Here is a 20,144-nt window from a genome sequence, read left to right as displayed (position 1 = left end):
CTTTTCCCGCCCGTTGAAAACCCCCCCGTTTTATTCTACCTATCCGAAGCCGACACCGCGCCCACTCCCGTCAACATACAAACTAGCCTTCTGCCGTGAATCCCCGTCACAACTTTCGGTCGGTCTCTATGAGCTCTGCGAGCTGTTTTTCATAGAGTTACAACTATGGAGGTTGCTAACGCAGAGGTGTCAAATGGCGTCCCTGCGCCAGCGCAAACACCTTTGGTCGATTCAAATGCGGTGATCGAGTACCTGAGCGAGGTGCTGCGGGTGACTTTGGGGGCTCTGAGAAGTGAGCTTGAAAGCACCGGCAGTTTACTCTCCCCAGCAAGATATAATGAGACCGTGCAGCGGTGTACGCGATTTGCGTCGGAGTCGCAAGTTGCTCTCTATGTACAGAAGGATGTTGTGGCCTCCGATGAAGCAAATGGAACGGAGACAGGTGAAGGTACGTCGCCCCAGCGCATACCCTGCCCCCAGCTACAGAATGCTAACCAAGGGTCATCTCACGCTTCTAGACTTGTCTTCCAAATACGTCTACAACCTCTCCGCCGAGATTTCGTCTTCCTCGACCACGGTCGCTACGGTAGTTTTCATCAAACGGCCTACCGCCATTGACCCGTCGCTCCCCATACCGTCGCAGATCCAGGTCGTGAACTTCCCTGGCCCAGCATCGCTCAGCAACGCTCAATCCCAACAAGGAGCGTCTCAGTCGCCATACGAGATCCTGCATTTAATGGTGCACCACGGACTGAATGCCTACTTCGAAGCCAACACTCGCAGCCAAGAAGCAGCTGGTGGCGCAAAGCCCAGGACGGATACAGAGGCAAAGACTGGCGTGTCTAGTACGAAGAAGAAATTCGCGGAACTAGAACTTGGACTCCGGCATCTGCTGCAAAATGTTGAAATTCCGGCGTTGAACCTGCCGCTGCATGAGGTGGTCCAGGCTGCCCTGGTCGACGCAGACAAGCGAGGAGTCAAGCCCTCGGTGGAACTGATTGACCCGGCCATCCTGGAGAATAGTACATTTGTCAACAGTATCCAAAATACCGTGAATGCCTGGATTCGGTCCATCCAGACGATCACCAAGATGTCCCGCGATGCCGATAGCGACTCGGCCGCCCAAGAGATCAACTTCTGGCTGTCCATGGAGACCGCCCTTGAGGGAATCGAAAATCAGTTGCGGGGTGACGGAGTTCAGTTAACTATGGACATTCTCCGACATGCAAAGCGCTATCAGGCCACTCTTAGTTTCGTAGCTGACACAGGTCTTCGCGAAGCAACCGATCTTGTGCAGAAGTACAACCAGCTCATGCGAGATTTCCCCCTTGACGAACTTCTCTCGGCGACTACCCTGCAGAAGGTGCAAGAGTCTCTCAACTTGATCTTCAATCACCTCAACAAGAAGTTGAAGATCTGTCCCTACCCGATTAAGCGTGCTCTTGCTCTCGTGGAAGCCATCTCCGGGGACCTAGATAACCAGATTCACTCTTTGCTCCATGGCCGGTCAATCTTGCACTTGGATTACCGTGAGTTCCGTTCCCTTATGAAGACTGCTGGTGCGATTTGGCGGACCTGGGACGAAAACCTCAAGGAGTTCACGAACGTCGCCCGAGAGTCTACGAGGCGTCGGAACGAGAAGTTCATCCCCATAAAAATCGCCGCGCGACATGAAAAGACGCAGGAACGATTGAAATACATCAACACTTTCCGGGTCAACCATGAGCAACTGCAGCGAACGATCGTCAATGTCCTTGGCCCGAAGAGTACAACTGCGGGAGATACGGCTGCCGGAGCTGGTTCTGACGGGGCCGTCATCGTGGAGGAGATCGGCGATGTCGACGCTGTTGAAGAAGTAGCGCAAGCTTACGCCGCTCTGCGGAACGTGGATGTGCTCGATGTCTCTCCCGAGGGGACTCAGCTATGGATCAAGGAGGAGATCGCGTATAATGAACGTACTTCCCGCGTCGAGAATTCGATCATTGCCCGCCTTCGTGACCGTCTCGCTACCGCAAAGAACGCAAACGAAATGTTCCGCGTCTTCTCAAAGTTCAACGCTCTCCTCGTCCGCCCGAAGATTCGCGGTGCAATCGGCGAGTACCAAACCCAGCTCATCGAAAATGTCAAGCAGGACATTTCTTCGCTGCATGAGCGATTTAAACAACAATATGGCCACTCTGAAGCACATGCTATGGCACAATTGCGAGATCTGCCCCCCGTATCCGGTGCCATCGTTTGGGCACGCCAGATTGAGCACCAATTGGATGGCTACATGGGCAAGGTGGCAAACGTGCTTGGAGAGGACTGGGCTTTGCACACCGAAGGTCAGAAGCTTCTGGCTGAGAGCAACCTTTTCCGGAAGAAATTGGATACTCGGCCAGTCTTCGAGTCATGGCTACATGACGTGCAAAGAAGGCATATTACCATCTCGGGACGTCTCTTCCACATCATTCGTAACAGAGCCGCAGGAAACACGCTCGAGCTGACCGTCAACTTCGACGCGCAAATTATTGCTCTTTTCAAGGAGGTCAGAAATCTCATCTGGCTCAACTTCCAGGTTCCCCATGCGGTGAGCAACATCTCGAAGGAAGCCAAGCGCGTGTACCCCTACGCCATTAGTTTGATGGAGAGTGTTAGAACTTTGCTCCAAACCAATCGCTCTATTGCGGCCATGACTGAAGTTGCGATTCTTTTGAATGGCTACGTCAATGATGCCCAAAGTATGATCATAAAGGGTGTTCCCCTCCGTTGGGAATCGTTCGTGCATTCCTATGAACTTCATGTCAAGCAGTCAGCACTGGCTAATGGAGCTATTGACGCGGCCATCCCGACCAGAGGCGAGAGCAAGCATGTGCAATTCGTTCGCGAGTTCGCTGGGTCAGCATCAGTACTTCAGTCGAAGACGGCTGTTTTGGCTTCCATCAACGAGAGTATTCAGAAAGCAACTCATGAACTCAAGACTTGCCCTTATGAAGCAGCTGCATTTAGGCAGCGCCTAGACGCCATTCAAGTTGCCGTTGATAAGCTGAACCTTGAGAACTATGTTAACCTTGGCTACTGGGTTGCCAACTTGAACCAAAAGATCGAAGGCATTTTGCGCGAACGTCTTCATCGTGCTATTCGCGAATGGATCAACTCCTTCCAGGAAGCAACTTACAGCTCGCAGAGCCTTCAAACGTCCAGCGGAGTGCAGACAGGGGAAGGAGAGACAGTCGCGTACAGTATCGAATTCCCCGAGCTCACCCACGAGATCTCCATGCGCAACCAGTTCCTCCATCTCGACCCACCGCTCCAATATGCTCGCGCGAGCTGGTTCTCGCACTTCGATAACTGGCTTGGTGTAATCTGCAACCTTGAGAAGATCAAATCATCTCGTTACCAGATCTCGATTGACGTACAGAAGGTCCAGCTGTCTGAAGCATGCTTCGCAAATCTCCCACAACATTGCACCAACGAGTTGGGCCAAGTCTACAATGCAGTCGAATCGAGGCTGAGTGAAGTCTCTGCTTACGTCGACAAGTGGCTGCAGTTCCAGTCTCTTTGGGACTTGCAGTCCGAACAAGTCTATGACATCTTGGGCGACGATCTGTCTCAGTGGCTTCAGCTGCTTCAGGAAATTCGTAAGAGCCGTGCTACCTTCGATACTTCCGAAGTGAGCAAGTCTTTCGGAAATATCAAGATCGATTACGAGCAGGTTCAGACCCGGGTTAATGCGAAGTATGATCAGTGGCAACATGAGATTTTGCTGAGATTTGGCTCCAAGCTCGGTGGCCGGATGAGAGAGGTTCATTCTGACATTGCTGCTGCCCGGCGCGACCTCGAAGGACAGACCCTGGAGGCTGCCTCCACTGCGCATGCGGTCTCATTCATCACGATTGTCCAGCAATGCAAGCGCAAGGCGAAGGTCTGGGAGCCGGAGGTTGACCTTTTCCGGCAAGGTCAGGCCACCCTTGCACGCCAACGCTATCAGTTCCCTAGTGATTGGCTTCACGTAGAGAACGTCGATGGTGAGTGGGCCGCGCTGAACGAATTGCTCGCACGCAAGAGCAAGATCGTCCAGGATCAAACAGAAGGCTTGCGCGCAAAGATTGCGGCAGAAGACAAGGTTATCAGCGACAAGATTACAGAAGTCATCAGCCAATGGAACGAGGAAAAGCCCGTGTCTGGTACTATTCCTCCCGAAGAAGCATCTCGTACTTTGAGCATGTTCCAGTCTCGTCTTGAATCTCTCCAGTCCGAATATGAAATGGTTTCGAAGGCGAAAGAGGCTCTTGATCTCCCGGCAGGCGTTGAGTCCTCTTTGCCTGCAATTCTGGAAGAGGTTCAGGATTTCATGTCCGTCTGGGCAGCTCTATCAACCATCTGGAAGAGCCTCAATGATCTTAGGGACATGCTCTGGACAAGCGTGCAGCCACGAAAGCTTCGTCAATCTATCGATGGCTTGATCAAGATGACCAAGGAAATGCCTAGTCGGATGCGCCAATACGCAGCTTTTGAACATATCCAGAACGTCCTACGTCAGCTCTTGAAGGTTAACCCCTTACTCTCTGATATGAAGTCCGAGGCCGTCCGGGAGAGACATTGGCAAAAGATCTATAAGGCCCTGAAGCCAGGCAAGCGGTTCTCTCTCGTGTCGCTGACTCTAGGTGATGTCTGGGACCTCCAGCTGGCTGCTAGCGAGGTTATCATCCGCGACATCATCGCACAGGCGCAGGGTGAGATGGCACTCGAGGAGTTCTTGAAGTCCGTACGTGAGACATGGCAGAATTACTCACTGGACCTTATCAACTACCAGAACAAGTGCCGACTCATTCGCGGGTTCGACGACTTGTTCGCAAAATGCAGTGAGAACTTGAACTCCCTTCAAGCGATGAAGCATTCTCCGTACTACAAAGAGTTCGAGGAAGAAGCTTCTTCCTGGGAGGACAAGTTGAACCGAGTGCACGTTCTATTCGATGTCTGGATCGACGTCCAGAGACAATGGGTCTATCTTGAAGGTGTCTTCACTGGTAACGCGGACATCAAGCACCTCCTTCCCCTCGAGTCCAGTCGCTTCCAAAATATCAACTCGGAATTCTTCGCTGTAATGAAGAAGGTGTACAAGTCTCCCTTCGTACTGGATGTACTGGCCATCAATGGCGTTCAGAAATCACTGGAAAGATTGGCTGAGCTGCTGAACAAGATCCAGAAGGCGCTGGGTGAGTATCTTGAGCGTGAGCGTGTGTCTTTCCCTCGCTTCTACTTCGTTGGTGATGAGGACCTCCTGGAGATCATCGGTAACTCCAACGACATCGTGCGGGTGGCCAAGCACTTCAAGAAGATGTTCGCAGGTCTGTCCGGTGTTCTTATGGATGACGATAACAACATCGTTGGCTTTACTTCCAAGGAAGGTGAAGAGGTTCGCTTGAAGAAGGAAGTCAACCTCGTCAAAACGCCCAGAATCAACGACTGGCTTACTGCCATTGAGTCCAACATGAAGTCGACGCTGGCCGAGCTTCTCGCTGAAGCTGTGGAGCAGTTTGAACCACTTTACAACGCCTCTGAAGTTGACCAAACTGCTTTCAATGACTTCCTCGCCAACTACCCGGCGCAAATCGTCGTTCTTGCCAGCCAGGTGGTCTGGACCAGCGCTGTCCAGAGAAGCTTGGAGAACGGTGGCAGCACTCTTCAGTCCTTGTTCGATGTCCAGGTTCGCATTCTGGAGCTGCTGGCTGCCACTGTCCTTGGTGAACTGGATGCAATTAGTCGTAAGAAGTGTGAGCATATGATTACTGAGTTTGTTCACCAGCGTGATGTTATCCACAAACTTATTACTGCGAATGCTACCACCCCCATACACTACCTTTGGCTCCTTCAGATGCGCTATGTTTACCAAGCCGAAGGGGACTTCCTTCAAAGACTGTACGTTCATATGGCCAATGCGAAGTTGAACTACGGCTTTGAATACTTGGGAGTTCCGGAGCGTCTCGTCCGCACGCCTCTTACGGATCGCTGTTTCTTGACACTTACCCAAGCACTGTGCCAGAGACTCGGAGGTTCGCCTTACGGACCGGCTGGTACTGGTAAGACCGAGTCTGTTAAAGCGCTCGGTCTCCAATTGGGTCGCTTCACTCTTGTTTTCTGCTGCGACGACACTTTCGATTTCCAGTCCATGGGCCGAATCTTCCTTGGTATCTGCCAAGTTGGTGCCTGGGTTTGTTTCGATGAGTTCAACCGCCTTGAGGAGAGAATCCTGTCTGCTGTTTCTCAGCAAATTCAAAATATCCAGATCGGCCTTAAGAACGGTGAGAGTGATGAAAAGTCTCAAATTGAACTGGTTGGCAGACGACTGTCTGTAAACTCCAACACTGGTATTTTCATTACCATGAACCCTGGTTACGCTGGACGTTCCAACCTTCCGGACAACTTGAAGAAATTGTTCAGGAGCGTTGCCATGTCTAAGCCCGACAAGGAGTTGATCACCGAAGTTATGCTCTTTTCCCAGGGTTTCAAGCAAGCCAAGCACTTGTCGAAGCAGACTGTGCCCTTCTTCGACCACTGCTCTACCCAGTTGTCCAAACAGGCACACTACGACTTTGGTCTTCGTGCTCTAAAGAGTGTGCTGGTTAGCTCAGGAGGGCTCAAGCGTACTAGAATCTCTAGCTCTGAGGAGGACCTAGGCCCTGATGAGGTAATCGAGCCTCAGATCATCGTTCAGAGCTTGCGAGAGACCATTGCTCCTAAGTTGGTCCGGGAAGATGTGGACAGGATGCTGGAGATCCAAATGCAAGACTTCGCTGGTGTAGAGTACGTGCCAGCTGACTACGAGAAGCTTACTGCTGCAATTCGCGACATCACCAAAGAGCAGCATTTGGTCGACAGCGAAATGTGGATCACCAAGGCGTTGCAGCTTTACCAAATTCAGAGCATTCATCATGGTGTTATGATGGTTGGAAAGTCTGGTTCTGGAAAGTCTGCTGCATGGAAAATACTTCTTCAGGCTCTGCAGCGTACCGAGGGCGTTGAAAGCGTTTCCCATATCATTGACTCCAAGGTCATGTCTAAGGAAGCTCTCTACGGTAGTCTGGACGCCACTACCAGAGAATGGACCGATGGATTGTTCACCGGCATATTGAGAAAGATCGTGGACAACCTTAGAGGCGAAGACTCCAAGCGGCACTGGATCGTGTTTGATGGCGATGTCGACCCAGAGTGGGTTGAAAACTTGAACAGTGTGCTTGATGATAATAAGCTTTTGACGCTTCCCAACGGTGAACGTCTGAACCTGCCGCCCAACGTTCGTATCATGTTCGAAGTCGAAACCTTGAAGTACGCTACTCTGGCGACGGTCAGTCGTTGTGGTATGGTCTGGTTCAATGACGATACTGTCACGCCTTCCATGATGATCTCAAACTATGTCGAGTCTCTTAGAACGCGGACTTTCGAAGATCTGGATGACGACAGTGTTCCTTCTGGTCAAGCTGCCGTCAAGACCCAGGATGCTCAGGACATGCTGGCCAGCATTCTCAAGCATTTGCTGCAGACCGATGATCTTGTCCTGCAGGCCCTCGAGGAGGCCAGGAAGTACAATCATATCATGGAGTACACATTCATCCGTGCCCTCAACACTTTGTTCAGTCTTCTGAACAAGGCTTGCCGGAATGTTCTCGAGTATAACATCCAACATGTCGACTTCCCCCTTGACTATGACCAGATTGAGGCGTACATCTCTAAGAAGCTTCTCCTTGCTTTGGTTTGGTCATTCACCGGCGACTGTCCCCTTGCAGATCGGCAGTCTTTCGGACAATTCGTGTCTGCTCTGACTACAACTGATCTGCCACCTGATGGTGCAGCATCTATCATTGATTTCGATATCACACTGCCGAAGTGCGAATGGACGAGCTGGCAGTCCCAGGTCCCCACTATTGAGATTAACACACATTCCATCACGCAGACCGACGTGGTCATTCCCACTGTGGACACTGTTCGTCATGAAGATGTTTTGTACTCTTGGCTCGCCGAGCACAAGCCGTTGCTGCTTTGTGGTCCTCCAGGTTCCGGTAAAACTATGACTCTGTTTGCTGCTCTCCGCAAGCTTCCAAACATGGAAGTCGTTGGTCTCAACTTCTCGAGTGCTACCACTCCAGACCTCCTGATCAAGACCTTTGAGCAGTACTGTGAATACAAGAAGACGTTGAATGGAGTCGTGATGTCCCCTAACCAGATTGGTCGCTGGTTGGTCATCTTCTGTGATGAAATTAACCTTCCAGCTCCTGACCGGTACGGAACCCAGCGGGCAATTTCCTTCTTGAGACAACTGGTGGAACAGAACGGTTTCTGGAGAACATCGGACAAGACCTGGGTTACCCTGGACCGCATTCAATTTGTTGGCGCCTGTAATCCTCCCACCGATGCTGGACGTACAGCGATGGCAGAGAGATTCCTGCGCCATGCTCCTTTGGTTATGGTAGATTACCCAGGAGAGGTTTCGTTGAACCAAATTTACGGAACGTTCAACTCGGCCATTCTGAAGATCCTTCCTTTACTGCGCGGATACTCGGAGTCTCTCACGAAGGCCATGGTTCAATTCTACCTGGAGTCTCAAGCTAGGTTCACGCCCGAGATCCAGCCTCATTATGTTTACTCGCCTCGTGAGCTTACAAGATGGGTGCGCGGTGTGTATGAAGCCATCAAGCCCCTTGAGACTCTCTCTGTTGAAGGACTGGTTCGTATATGGGCGCACGAAGCTCTGCGTCTGTTCCAGGATCGTCTGGTTACTGAAGACGAGAGGAACTGGACAGCAGACGCTGTTCGACGCATTGCACTCGATAATTTCCCCAATATTGATGACCAGGAGGCTCTGAAGGGTCCGATCTTGTTCTCCAACTGGCTGTCTAAGAACTATGTACCTGTTGAACAAGAGAGGCTGCGTGATTTCGTCAAGGCTCGTCTCAAGACTTTCTGTGATGAAGAGGTTGACGTCCCCCTCGTACTGTTCAATGATGTCCTGGAGCATGCGTTGCGCATTGATCGTGTCTTCCGCCAGCCTCAGGGTCATCTCATTCTCATTGGAGTTAGTGGAAGTGGTAAGACGACGCTTTCTCGTTTCGTTGCCTGGATGAACGGATTGAAGGTGTTCCAGATCAAGGTGCATGGCAAATATTCATCGGAAGACTTTGATGACGATCTGAGAACCGTCCTTCGTCGTGCCGGTTGCAAGGGCGAGAAGATCTGTTTCATCATGGATGAATCTAACGTCCTCGATTCCGGGTTCCTGGAACGCATGAACACTCTGCTTGCAAACGCCGAGGTGCCTGGTCTGTTCGAAGGAGATGAATTCTCATCCTTGATGACCGCCTGCAAGGAGGGAGCCCAACGCCAAGGCCTTCTTCTCGACACCCAGGAGGAGCTTTACAAGTGGTTCACCTCGCAGATTGTCAAGAACCTGCATGTTGTTTTTACGATGAATCCTCCTGAGGAAGGCCTTTCTTCGAAGGCTGCGACAAGCCCTGCCCTGTTTAACAGATGTGTACTCAACTGGATGGGCGATTGGTCAGACCAGGCTCTCTTCCAGGTTGGCTCCGAGCTCACACAATCCGTCGACTTGGATAAGCCGAACTTCGTTGCACCTGACAGTATCCCCGTGGCCTACCGCGAGTTGAGCCTGCCAGCCTCTCATCGGGACACGGTCATCAACGCCATGGTTTACATCCATTACTCGCTGCAAAAATTCAACCAGCGTTTGCAAAAGCAGCAAGGAAGAACGACCTTTTTAACTCCGCGCCACTATCTCGACTTCGTTGCTCAGTACGTGAAGCTCTTCAATGAGAAGCGCGAAGATCTCGAGGAACAGCAGAGACACTTGAACGTCGGTCTTGAAAAGCTTAGAGATACGGTCGATAAGGTCAGCGATCTTCGAGTCAGTCTTGCCCAGAAGAAGACGCAGCTGGAAAAGAAGGACACGGAAGCAAACGAGAAACTACAGAAGATGGTTGCAGATCAGCGGGAGGCGGAACAACGTAAAGCAGTTTCCCTTGAGGTTCAGGTCGCTTTGGAAGAACAGGAGAAGCAAGTGGCTTCTCGAAGGGAAGATGTGCTTCGTGACCTGGCTAAAGCTGAGCCTGCCGTGCTCGAGGCCCAGAAGAGTGTCAGCAATATCAAGCGTCAGCATCTTACTGAAGTCCGTTCCATGGGCAATCCTCCCGCTAGCGTCCGACTGGCGCTTGAAGCCGTCTGCACCCTGCTTGGCCACAAGGTCGATAGCTGGAAGACCATTCAGGGTATTATAAGAAGGGATGACTTTATTGCTAGCATCGTCAACTACGACAATGAAAGACAGATGACTAGAAACCACAGGATAAAGATGCGGAACGAGTTCCTTTCCAAGGAAGACTTCACCTATGAGAGAGTCAACCGGGCCAGTAAGGCTTGCGGTCCTTTGGTGCAATGGGTCGAAGCTCAGGTGAACTACTCCGAGATCTTGGATCGTGTCGGACCTCTGCGTGAAGAGGTTGATGAGCTCGAGGAAAAAGCCCTACAGACCAAGGCCGAGGCCCAAACCATTGAGAACACTATTAAGGGCCTCGAAGACAGTATCGCTACTTACAAGGCTGAATATGCTGCCCTTATTAGCGAAACTCAAGCGATCAAGACGGAGATGTCCAGAGTGCAGTTTAAGGTTGACCGAAGTGTGCGCTTGCTCGACAGTCTGTCATCGGAGCGGACCCGTTGGGAGGAGGGAAGCAGGTCCTTCGAAACGCAGATCAGTACCCTTGTCGGTGATGTCCTCATTGCAGCGGCCTTCCTTGCATATGCTGGTTTCTACGACCAGCAGTTCCGAAAGGCCATGATTGACGAATGGGTCACTCACCTGACGCAAGCGGGCATCAACTTCAAGCCGCACAACCCGATAACCGAGTACTTGTCTAATGCCGATGAACGTCTGGCTTGGCAAGATCACTCGCTGCCGGTTGACGACCTCTGCACTGAGAACGCCATCGTCCTAAAACGCTACAACCGGTATCCCCTGATCATCGATCCTTCAGGCCGTGTTACCGAGTTCTTGGAGAAGGAGAGCACCGACAGGAAGCTCACTGTTACTAGCTTCTTGGATGACTCGTTTGTCAAGCAATTGGAGAGTGCTCTGCGTTTCGGAAACCCTATCCTCATTCAGGATGCAGAGCATCTTGATCCCATTCTCAACCACGTTCTCAACAAGGAGTACCAGAAGACGGGTGGTCGTGTTCTTATTCAGCTCGGAAAGCAGGAGATTGATTTCTCGCCATCCTTCAAGCTCTTCCTCTCGACGAGAGATCCTTCTGCCACCTTCCCACCGGACGTGTGCAGTCGTACGACCTTTGTCAACTTTACAGTCACGCAGAGCAGTCTGCAGACCCAGTCTCTCAATGAGGTCCTGAAGTTTGAGCGTCCAGATGTAGACGCTCGTCGTACCGATCTGGTCAAGTTGCAGGGCGAGTTCAAGATCCACCTGCGTCAGCTCGAAAAGCGACTCTTACAGGCCTTGAACGAGTCGCGCGGTAACATTCTCGACGACGACAATGTCATTGAAACCCTCGAGACCCTGAAGAAGGAGGCAGCGGAAATCTCCAAGAAGATGGTGGAGACCGAAGGAGTGATGACGGAAGTGGAAAATATCACTCTCAAGTACAGCATCATTGCCCGTTCCTGCAGTGCTGTTTTCGCAGTCCTGGAGCAACTCCATCACGTAAATCATTTTTACCAGTTCTCCCTCCAGTTTTTCGTTGACATCTTCAACTCTGTTCTATACCAGAACAAGCGCCTCGCTCAAGAAAAGGACCACGCTGCGCGCGTACAGATCATTCTTCGCGATCTTTTCGTGACCACTTACCAGCGCACTTCATTGGGTCTAATTCAGAAGGACCGCATTACATTTGCTATGCTCCTTGCTCAAGCAGCCCCCTACCCTATGGACAAGAGGATCATTGACATGATCCTTGATGAGTCGATGGAGAGCGTGGACCTGTCAACTTCACCTGAACTCAAGGAGCAGGTCATGAACAAGATTGCTAATATGTCGCTGTACAAGTCGACCTTCCCTACGATAACTCCCGAGCAATGGGAGCAGTTCTTCAGCGATGAGCTCGCAGAAAACTCAATCCCTGTCGTCTGGGAAGAAACCACAGAGAACATTGACAGGCTGCTGCGCTCGTTGTTGCTTGTGAAGCTCTGTAGAATGGACAGATTTGTGCCAACTGCGGAGCGCTTCATCGAAGCCGTGTTCGGTAGAGAACTCTTCGAAGGAAGCACCGACTTGAAGGACGTCGTTGGCCAGGTCACAGCAACCACGCCAATTGCTCTCAGCTCCAGCCCTGGTTTCGATGCCAGCTACAAGGTCGATGCTCTGGTCGAGCGCATGAACGCAACCTGTGCCAACATCGCGATGGGTTCCAACGAAAGTCTTGAGAGTGCCGATAAGGCCATTAGCAATGCAGCGGCCGCAGGAAACTGGGTACAGGTCAAGAACGTCCACCTGGCGCCGTCATGGTTGCAAAGTTTAGAGAAGAGGCTCGAGTCTCTCAAACCTCACAAGGACTTCCGGCTCTTCCTCTCGATGGAATCGAGCCCCAAGATCCCAGTCAACCTCCTCCGTGCTTCTCGCGTTCTCATGTACGAGCAACCTGCTGGTGTGCGCGCCAACATGAAGGATTCTCTGTCTTCATTGTCCACTCGGGCCTCCAAGGCACCGGTCGAAAAGGCTCGTGTCTATCTCCTCCTCTGTTTCTTGCATGCTGTGGTGCAGGAGCGGCTCCGTTATGCCCCAAGCCTGGGCTGGAAGGGATTCTGGGAGTTCAACGATAGTGATGTAAGTCGACACCATCCCAGTCTCCATATTTACAGCATTCACTAACATAACCACTTTAGTACGAATGCTCCGCCCACATCATCGACTACTGGGTCGACACCATCGCACAGGGCCGTTCCAACGTGGCTCCTCAAAAGCTGCCCTGGGACATGATCCGCACCCTCGTGACCGAGACCTACGGCGGCAAGGTCGATGACTATGCCGACTTTAAGCAACTTGAGAGCCTGGTGACCAGCCTGCTTACACCAGCCGCTTTCGAGGACGAGCACAAGATCGTGTCTGGTGTGGAGAATGACGACTGTCTTATTCTGCCTGGTGGAACAAGCATGCGTGATTTTGTCGAATGGGTCAATAAGCTGCCGGAGCGTGAACCCCCGACGTACTTGGGTCTGCCGGCTAACGCGGAGAAATTGCTTCTGGTTGGACATGGTAATAAGATGATTTCGGATCTGTCTAGAGTGACGACGCTGTTGGATGAGGGTGAGCAGTTGATGATTGAGGCTTGATTGGGGGGTTGTATGAGAACCCCTGTTTGTCCTGTATATCAATAGAATTTACATCGCATCTCGTTTAGATCGTTGACCTTAATTACTTTTTTTCAATTCTTTTTGTTTTAGTTACTACTGCTGCTGCTGCTACTGTTCCAGTGGGCATTAGAGTGGCGGACACTCTTGTATTGTAACTTGACAAACTCACGTTATGCTAGAGGACAACTGATATTCAGCAGGCATAACAATGCACTAACATCATTGACCCTACTCTACTATTTAGCTAAGACGATGGTTCATTGTGAATTATGAAAATGACATGAGAGTGGGAAAGAGTATGGGTCTTATCAATCATATATGATTAAACCCGGTTTGTTGCCAATCCCATGGACAGCTCGGTCAGCGCACTCTCTTATCTGAGCGCTGTAAAGCTCAGACTATTCTAGGAAAAACGATCGAGTCCCATTCATACAAGCATAGAAATAACCGTCAGGCTGGAGATCCGGAAATGATAGAAAAAGAATAGGAGATCTCATTCCACTCCTGAAGCAGCAAGGCGTATACTTTATCGTCTTTCTTGGAGGCCTCCTGTTCATTCTTAATATCTAAAGCCCGAGTCTGAATAGCACGGCTCCGCGTACCAGATATAAGTGCTGCAAGTTCCTCATCAATCACAGATATTATCGGAAGTCGACGACACGACGTATCGGCTGTTATGCTGCTGAACAGCCCAGCCTCGACTATTTCCTCTGAGTGTCATGAGATTCAGTTACTAGGAGGCTTTCCATAGGGAGAATATATTGTCGATACCTGATGCTTCATAAGACCAGTGACACCTTTTCCATCTTCCGCGTGGTGAAAAATTCTTGGATATCTCCGGGGCCTGATGGGACTAAGACAGGTTGTTAGTGTACTTCAAACTTCTTGTACCTTGACCGAGGTCTTCCCTTCACCCTCGAGACACCTTGCCTTGGGTTGACTCTTGATGTGTTTATTTCTTTATCAGTCTATGTGTAGAGTCCCTCATTTTTGTCTCGAAAAGGCGGGAATTGTTGTATACTGTAGTAAGACAAACCAGTATCATTGGGGTGATTAGTAGTATAACCCAACTTCATAATGCATGGGAGTGTTACCAGCACATTCAGCAGAAAGCTGGCACTATCAACGCATCTAATCGTTCCCGTCAGCACAAGGTTCTTTCTTGGTTTCGCTGAATACATAACTAATGATTAGTGAAGCAAAGTCACCACAATGGGAATGTCAGAGTCCTTGCTGATTCACGGGTCTTATTATCATCGCCACTGCACTGACGGCAGCAGACCGATGGGCCTCCATCATACTAATAGCACTCAACAATGGAGTAAGTTCTACTATCATGATGAAAAGCTTTCTAGAGGAGTCCGGAGGCACTCCATACATCAAAACAATCCAGGTTGCATCGCGTGCGCTTCGAATTCCTGTGCAGGGCCCTGGACCTCCACAATAGTTCGCACTGCAACCGCATATCCCGCTGCCGCCGTCCCGTCTAAGCCCTTGATATCATTCATGAACTCGATGGTCGCGAGCATTTTCTCTCTCCTTTGTTGGTGGTCTCGACGAATCGGTCGCGGTATAACTACCTGGGGCGCGTTGGCACGACGCATCGAGCATTCGCAGCCAACGTGTAAGCCCACTGAATACCATCATAGATGAGCAACGTATAACGTATCTGTCCCAGTTCTTGCCAGGGTTGAGTCAGACGCAATAGCAGTCCCTGATTCAATCACATGTTTCCTTGGGAGACGAATATCATCTATATGTTGCAGGCAAGCATAAACGAGACTATCGTCTGGGGATGTCCCTCCAGGCTCAGGAATCTATACTCTGTCCCGATTTGAAACGCGCGGGCCGAATTCGGGATACGCATACAAGTGGTATTCGTTGTCGTTGTCGTCGTCGTCGTCGTCGTCGTCGTCGTCACTGCGCAGAATCATCGCGAGCAGGCACAGTCACGTCCTGCCTGAGATACTGCTGCACCAACCCAAACTGTAAGTTGTAGCTCCTAGACTTGCCAGAGTATTTATCCAGCTGTAACTCTTCATATTTATGGCACTTGTGATATTCCCAGATGCCACATATCCGCATGTGAGCATATTCCTAGTCTGCGGAATATGAGGATACAACATGGGCATCCGTTGATGTACCTGGCCATCCTCCCTGGTCATACTTTAAGACTGAGATACACAGTATGGGCCCGTTTCCTTGAAGTTTAGACAGGAGTACTCGTCTATCGGCCTGCTAGGGTATTTCTCAATAGGAATAAGCAATAATCTTGGCAATCTCCTGCATGCCAGTCAGCAGTTAGGAATATATCTCCCGCTGCAATATGTTTCATATATATATCCGATATATATTTTGGCTCGTATGGCGTGAGATAAGATAGCATGTAGCATGTTATCTGCGAGTAGTGTTTGCTCTTGTGCCAGTCAGGGACGGCAGATAGAAGACCATGCCGCTTCTCAAAAAGTATTCATTATATGTGGTGAGCACAACCGAGTCATCTTATCATCAAAATCGGTCTCAAACATCGGGTGGTCTTTGGTCCACCGAATCTTGACATAGAGGGAGCTTCCTGTCTGTGTGCGATTGTCGCCAAAATAGACACACACTTCCAATTTATTGCTTGATTTCTTTTCGCAATTCGGATGACCACTAGTGGAGGTACCACAATCAAAGTGGGTTTGGTAGTTACTGACATTTTCTCTGGCTTGCATTCAGTCTCTTGCGTTTGTCTTAACGCCAGGCATGTCAGCCTCTTCGTTATTGGTGTAGACTCGTCTCCCATCCTCTTGGCTTCCAGAATGTAGCGAATGCCTCTGATATAGAAAGAGGGTATGGTATAGCCGGTATGTCAGTGTAGTGCTTATGGTATCAGAAGTGCTTGGTGGATTCTGGATCCATTGTGCGGGAGGATGCTGCATTAGATTTGGGTTTTAGATCGAGGTTGTCTAGATATAGAGCCCAGAGCTTGTCCGTTCGGACTATTCCTAGTGCACCAGCGAGGATTCAAGGAGCGACTGCAAGTTGACTGTATAATATTTGGTCAGGCCTTTGGGTATGGCACTTGAATACACTTATAAGTATATCACCCTTCTGTACCAAGCAGTAGTGGGTGGTATCAATATACATATGATATATAGTATGGTCTACTTGATAGTAGTATTCTCTTTAGATATAAAGTTAAATTGCAGAGCAGGGATAGGAGATGGAGAAGAATCTGAAGCAAGTCAGATAGGGATGAACGAGTATTTATATTGCTACTACAGACTACAATGCACTTCAAGCATGGTGAAGAGAAGACCTACTTGTGAAGTCTAACAATGAAAATTAGACATTTTATTCACGAAATCCATTAGCAGGAGGCTTGTTAGGGAATGGGATTGTAGTTCACTTAATGTAGGGAATAGGGATGTCTCTTGCTTAGCTATCTTTGCAGAAACATCAGCTAATCTGATGTAGTTAATGAGATCCAGTGCGTTCGTTTAGACTTGAGGGGCCTTGGAAGTTAATCTTATCTTGTTTTTGTGGGGTGTATGTCATATAGACATGGTAGAATATCTGATATATGTAGATATCTAAACGGAAGGGGGCTGGCTGTTTTCGGAGTCAGTTGTTTAGGAATGCAGCTCGATATTGTCGGTCGTTCATCTATACTATCCGTGCTTTATATGCGGAATTGAAAGAGAGATGGGGATTAATGGCTTGGCCCCTTGATTCTGTTCTCAATTATAATGTTATCTCCTTTGATGGGCATCTGTCGAGTCTGGTCTGCTCTCATCCTACCCCTTGAGGAAGTGGACGACGATACCTATCTTTATCATTTCGTACTACATACCCTGCATAAGGAACATACTACTGGTACTATACGTCTTTTCATGGCAGGTCTTAATCTAGTCTCATTCGAATCACCCAGTGTAGACGAGATTATCTGCGCGACATCTCTGCCAGCTTAGGAGCAACAAATTTAGAAACAGCAACAAAACGAAAAACAACACCGTCCATGCTAGTCAAGCAGCCAACGAACACCAACCGACGACCAACTCCTTCCATGTGAAATATGCAATCAAGCATAAACCGGCGAACAAGCAGGCAGTTGACCCCAAGATTGAGGAGAACAAGGTGCTTATGAAAGCGAGAATATTCTCTTATCCGAAACCATAGAGAGTGTGACCCATCTATTTTGTTGAAAATACGTTAACATCTCCGTTGGACTAGGTTGGAGGTGAAGATAGAGTTTCAAAAGATCGGATAGACTTACTCGGCTAAGTGCGAAAACAACCTTCGACAAGTTATATCAGTACACAATTTTTGATTAGACAGTATACCGGGAACTCACATCTCGGGTCGTCACCAGCTAAGAGTACAAATATTAGTTCATGTCTCTGGAGCAAGTCGATAAATCTGGAATATCAATCAAACATACCTTGCGTTCCCGACTGGGCGTAGTCGAGGACTCCATTACCAGGATGATCTGCCTCATGATCTTGGATAATTAGGGATAATCCTGGATATATATTGATCACAATCACCTACCTCCGTGAGGCGGTTCTTGACGGTCTTTCGCACTTCAGGATAGACGCCCGCGCCAATACGAATGACGCCACCGCGACGGGCAAGACGACTAGATTCAGTAATGAGTAAGTTGATATTGGTCTGATATCAAGAGCCGCGTGTTTGACGGAGTTTGCGTACCGGATGGACGGCCGGGCTGGTCTTTGTTAGCGGGAGTTTTGTAAGTGTTGGATGTGGAGTGCTTTGTTGACTCACTGATGCCATCGATGTTGTTACGCAGGAGTTTTCTGCAGTGGAATCCATTGTTAGCATGTTTTACCCAAGTAGGCACCGTGTAACTCTGGAGAAAGGATTGAGGGTACAAACCGAAGGCGCTTTTTGGGCAAGAACCTCTTGCTTCTGCGACCGGTCACAAGCCGGGGATCCATGTTATAAGATCTCTAATTTCAGTATTTAGAGAGACGACAAGTAGTAAAGAAACAAGTTGATGGAATTGGGGAGATGCTTCATATTCAGCATCATGAACTCAGTGAATGAACCGTGCAGTTGCATGCGTGTTAGTGCTCGATGCATGAAGCAACCGGGGCCCATGGCAACGAGCGGGTCTGTGCAGTGAAGCATGAGGTTGAGGAAGACATGATTCAATAACATTAGATATACCCTCTGTGAGGTTTATGAACTATTAGGGATGGATATTTGCGTAGCATAGCGTATAGATAACGTCAACGGGAAAATATCGAACAACACTCAGAACGCCTTCGATGAGGTCCATAACCATGCCATATGCACCTGGATCCGTCTATGAGATGAACGTGGCCTCGGAGAACATGGTTCCCTGCTCGGTGACTTCGGAGTCGCCGATCTTGAGCTTCAGAGAGAGCTTCTCCTGAGGGCAGTACTAGAGAGGAAAAGACGTCAGTATGATCAACCAGAGACATGGGACCCGAAGCACATACCTGGAAGATGTATGGTCGCGTGCCCGCAACACTGCCAGCAATGGTCTTGATGAAGCCGGGCACTTCCGCCATCACGTCGATCCGGTCCAGTCGGTTGCCAAGAGCCCCGTCAAGCTCCGCATGGACTTCTTGTCCCTCCTTGGACTTGCCATCCCAGACCCACTTGATGGACTTGGGCTCGGGCCAGTCACTTTCAGCATCTTGCGATGACTCGGTGTGAGTGGCACTGTTGTTGATACCAGCATAAATGATTTCTCCATCCTTGACGATACCGCCGACGTTGACCTTTGTCGATCCGTACGACGGAGGGGTAGTGTATTCCATCATCATGGCAGAGTAGGTAGGGGTTTGGAAGTTGACAAAGTTCCACCGGGCAGCTAGACACTTGTTAGAAACTTCTCTCTGAAGGTGTGGGTGTGCAGACAAACTCACCCGCGTGATGAGGCTTCATGCCCTGAAGAGCATGGATGAACATTCCCCGGCCCGTGAGATCGTACGTCTTCTCCTTGGTCGTGATAGTACCCTCAACGGCACACCGGGGCCAGAAGGCATGGCTCATCGAACCCCATGGGTTCGCGGGGTCCGTGCCAAAGTAGGAAGTGCCGTCCTTGCCGATCATGAAACCAGGGGAAGAGCGCTTGAACGTCAGATTCACCAGACTGTCGTCGTTCACAGCGGACTTGATGGTATAGGTATCGCCATCCTCATTGAGTTGAACAGCGAGATTGTCGGCACCAAATGAAAGCATGCTTTCATCAAACATGAAGTTGTGCAGGGGGTCCGAGTGCCAGTTGTGGGGTCCATCGCCTTTGAGGTTGAAGATCTTCGATGTGAACTGAGCGGTGGTGTGGAGACCACTGTGGGAAGATAAAAATTCATTAGAACCTGAGGTAAGGGAAGAGTGATGTTGTATAACTGATAACTAAAGGTACAACTCACACGATGTTGCTGTAGATCAGCTGAACCATCGCCAAGGTACCATCATCGGCCATGATGTAGAAGACCTTGTTTTCGACATTGGTGTACTGGTAAGCGCGCCAGCGCAGGTCATGCTTGGTGAGTTCGGAATAAGGAGTCTCTTCGGCCTGGCGGGCGACAGATTGAATGGCTTCAGGCCCATAGATGGGCTCCTGCGTACCGGCAACGGAAGCGAGGCTAGAGGGGCGGGAGATTTGAGTTAGCAAACAAAAACATGTATACCAGCGTGATGCAGGAGAGTGAGAAAGAAGAGCAAGCATACGTTGACTTGAGCCAGTTCATTATGAGGGATATGTGAGGTGTCGTGAGGAATCACAAAGGAATAGAGGGGGAGGTTGTAAAAACAAG

The 20,144-nt window shown here is 49.9% G+C and overlaps 3 protein-coding genes across 3 annotated transcripts; 1 reads left to right on the top strand and 2 right to left on the bottom strand.

Moving 5' to 3' along the window:
- Window positions 1-165: 165 nt before the first annotated feature.
- On the top strand, window positions 166-13,329 carry ASPBRDRAFT_128749 (dynein heavy chain; the record flags this gene model as incomplete). Its single annotated transcript, XM_067618085.1, has 3 exons — window positions 166-448; window positions 519-12,823; window positions 12,883-13,329. The coding sequence occupies 3 exons, from the start codon at window positions 166-168 to the stop codon at window positions 13,327-13,329; spliced, it is 13,035 nt and encodes a 4,344-aa protein (XP_067477714.1).
- Window positions 13,330-17,495: 4,166 nt separating this feature from the next.
- ASPBRDRAFT_197172 (histone H4) lies at window positions 17,496-18,290 on the bottom strand (the record flags this gene model as incomplete). The annotated part of the gene is made up of 8 exons (XM_067621065.1): window positions 17,496-17,525; window positions 17,609-17,629; window positions 17,687-17,704; window positions 17,774-17,833; window positions 17,884-17,971; window positions 18,043-18,058; window positions 18,118-18,149; window positions 18,229-18,290. The coding sequence occupies 8 exons, from the start codon at window positions 18,288-18,290 to the stop codon at window positions 17,496-17,498; spliced, it is 327 nt and encodes a 108-aa protein (XP_067477713.1).
- Window positions 18,291-18,661: 371 nt separating this feature from the next.
- Window positions 18,662-20,078, bottom strand: ASPBRDRAFT_56258 (survival factor 1 family protein; the record flags this gene model as incomplete). Its single annotated transcript, XM_067627524.1, has 5 exons — window positions 18,662-18,760; window positions 18,819-19,195; window positions 19,251-19,675; window positions 19,758-19,973; window positions 20,059-20,078. The coding sequence occupies 5 exons, from the start codon at window positions 20,076-20,078 to the stop codon at window positions 18,662-18,664; spliced, it is 1,137 nt and encodes a 378-aa protein (XP_067477712.1).
- Between the last annotated feature and the right edge of the window lie 66 nt (window positions 20,079-20,144).

The sequence above is a fragment of the Aspergillus brasiliensis genome (genome assembly GCF_001889945.1).
Source record: "Aspergillus brasiliensis CBS 101740 unplaced genomic scaffold ASPBRscaffold_8, whole genome shotgun sequence".
In the NCBI taxonomy this organism is placed as follows: domain Eukaryota; kingdom Fungi; phylum Ascomycota; class Eurotiomycetes; order Eurotiales; family Aspergillaceae; genus Aspergillus; species Aspergillus brasiliensis.
Note: the sequence above shows the minus strand (reverse complement) of the source record. Positions and strands in the feature narration are given on the sequence as shown.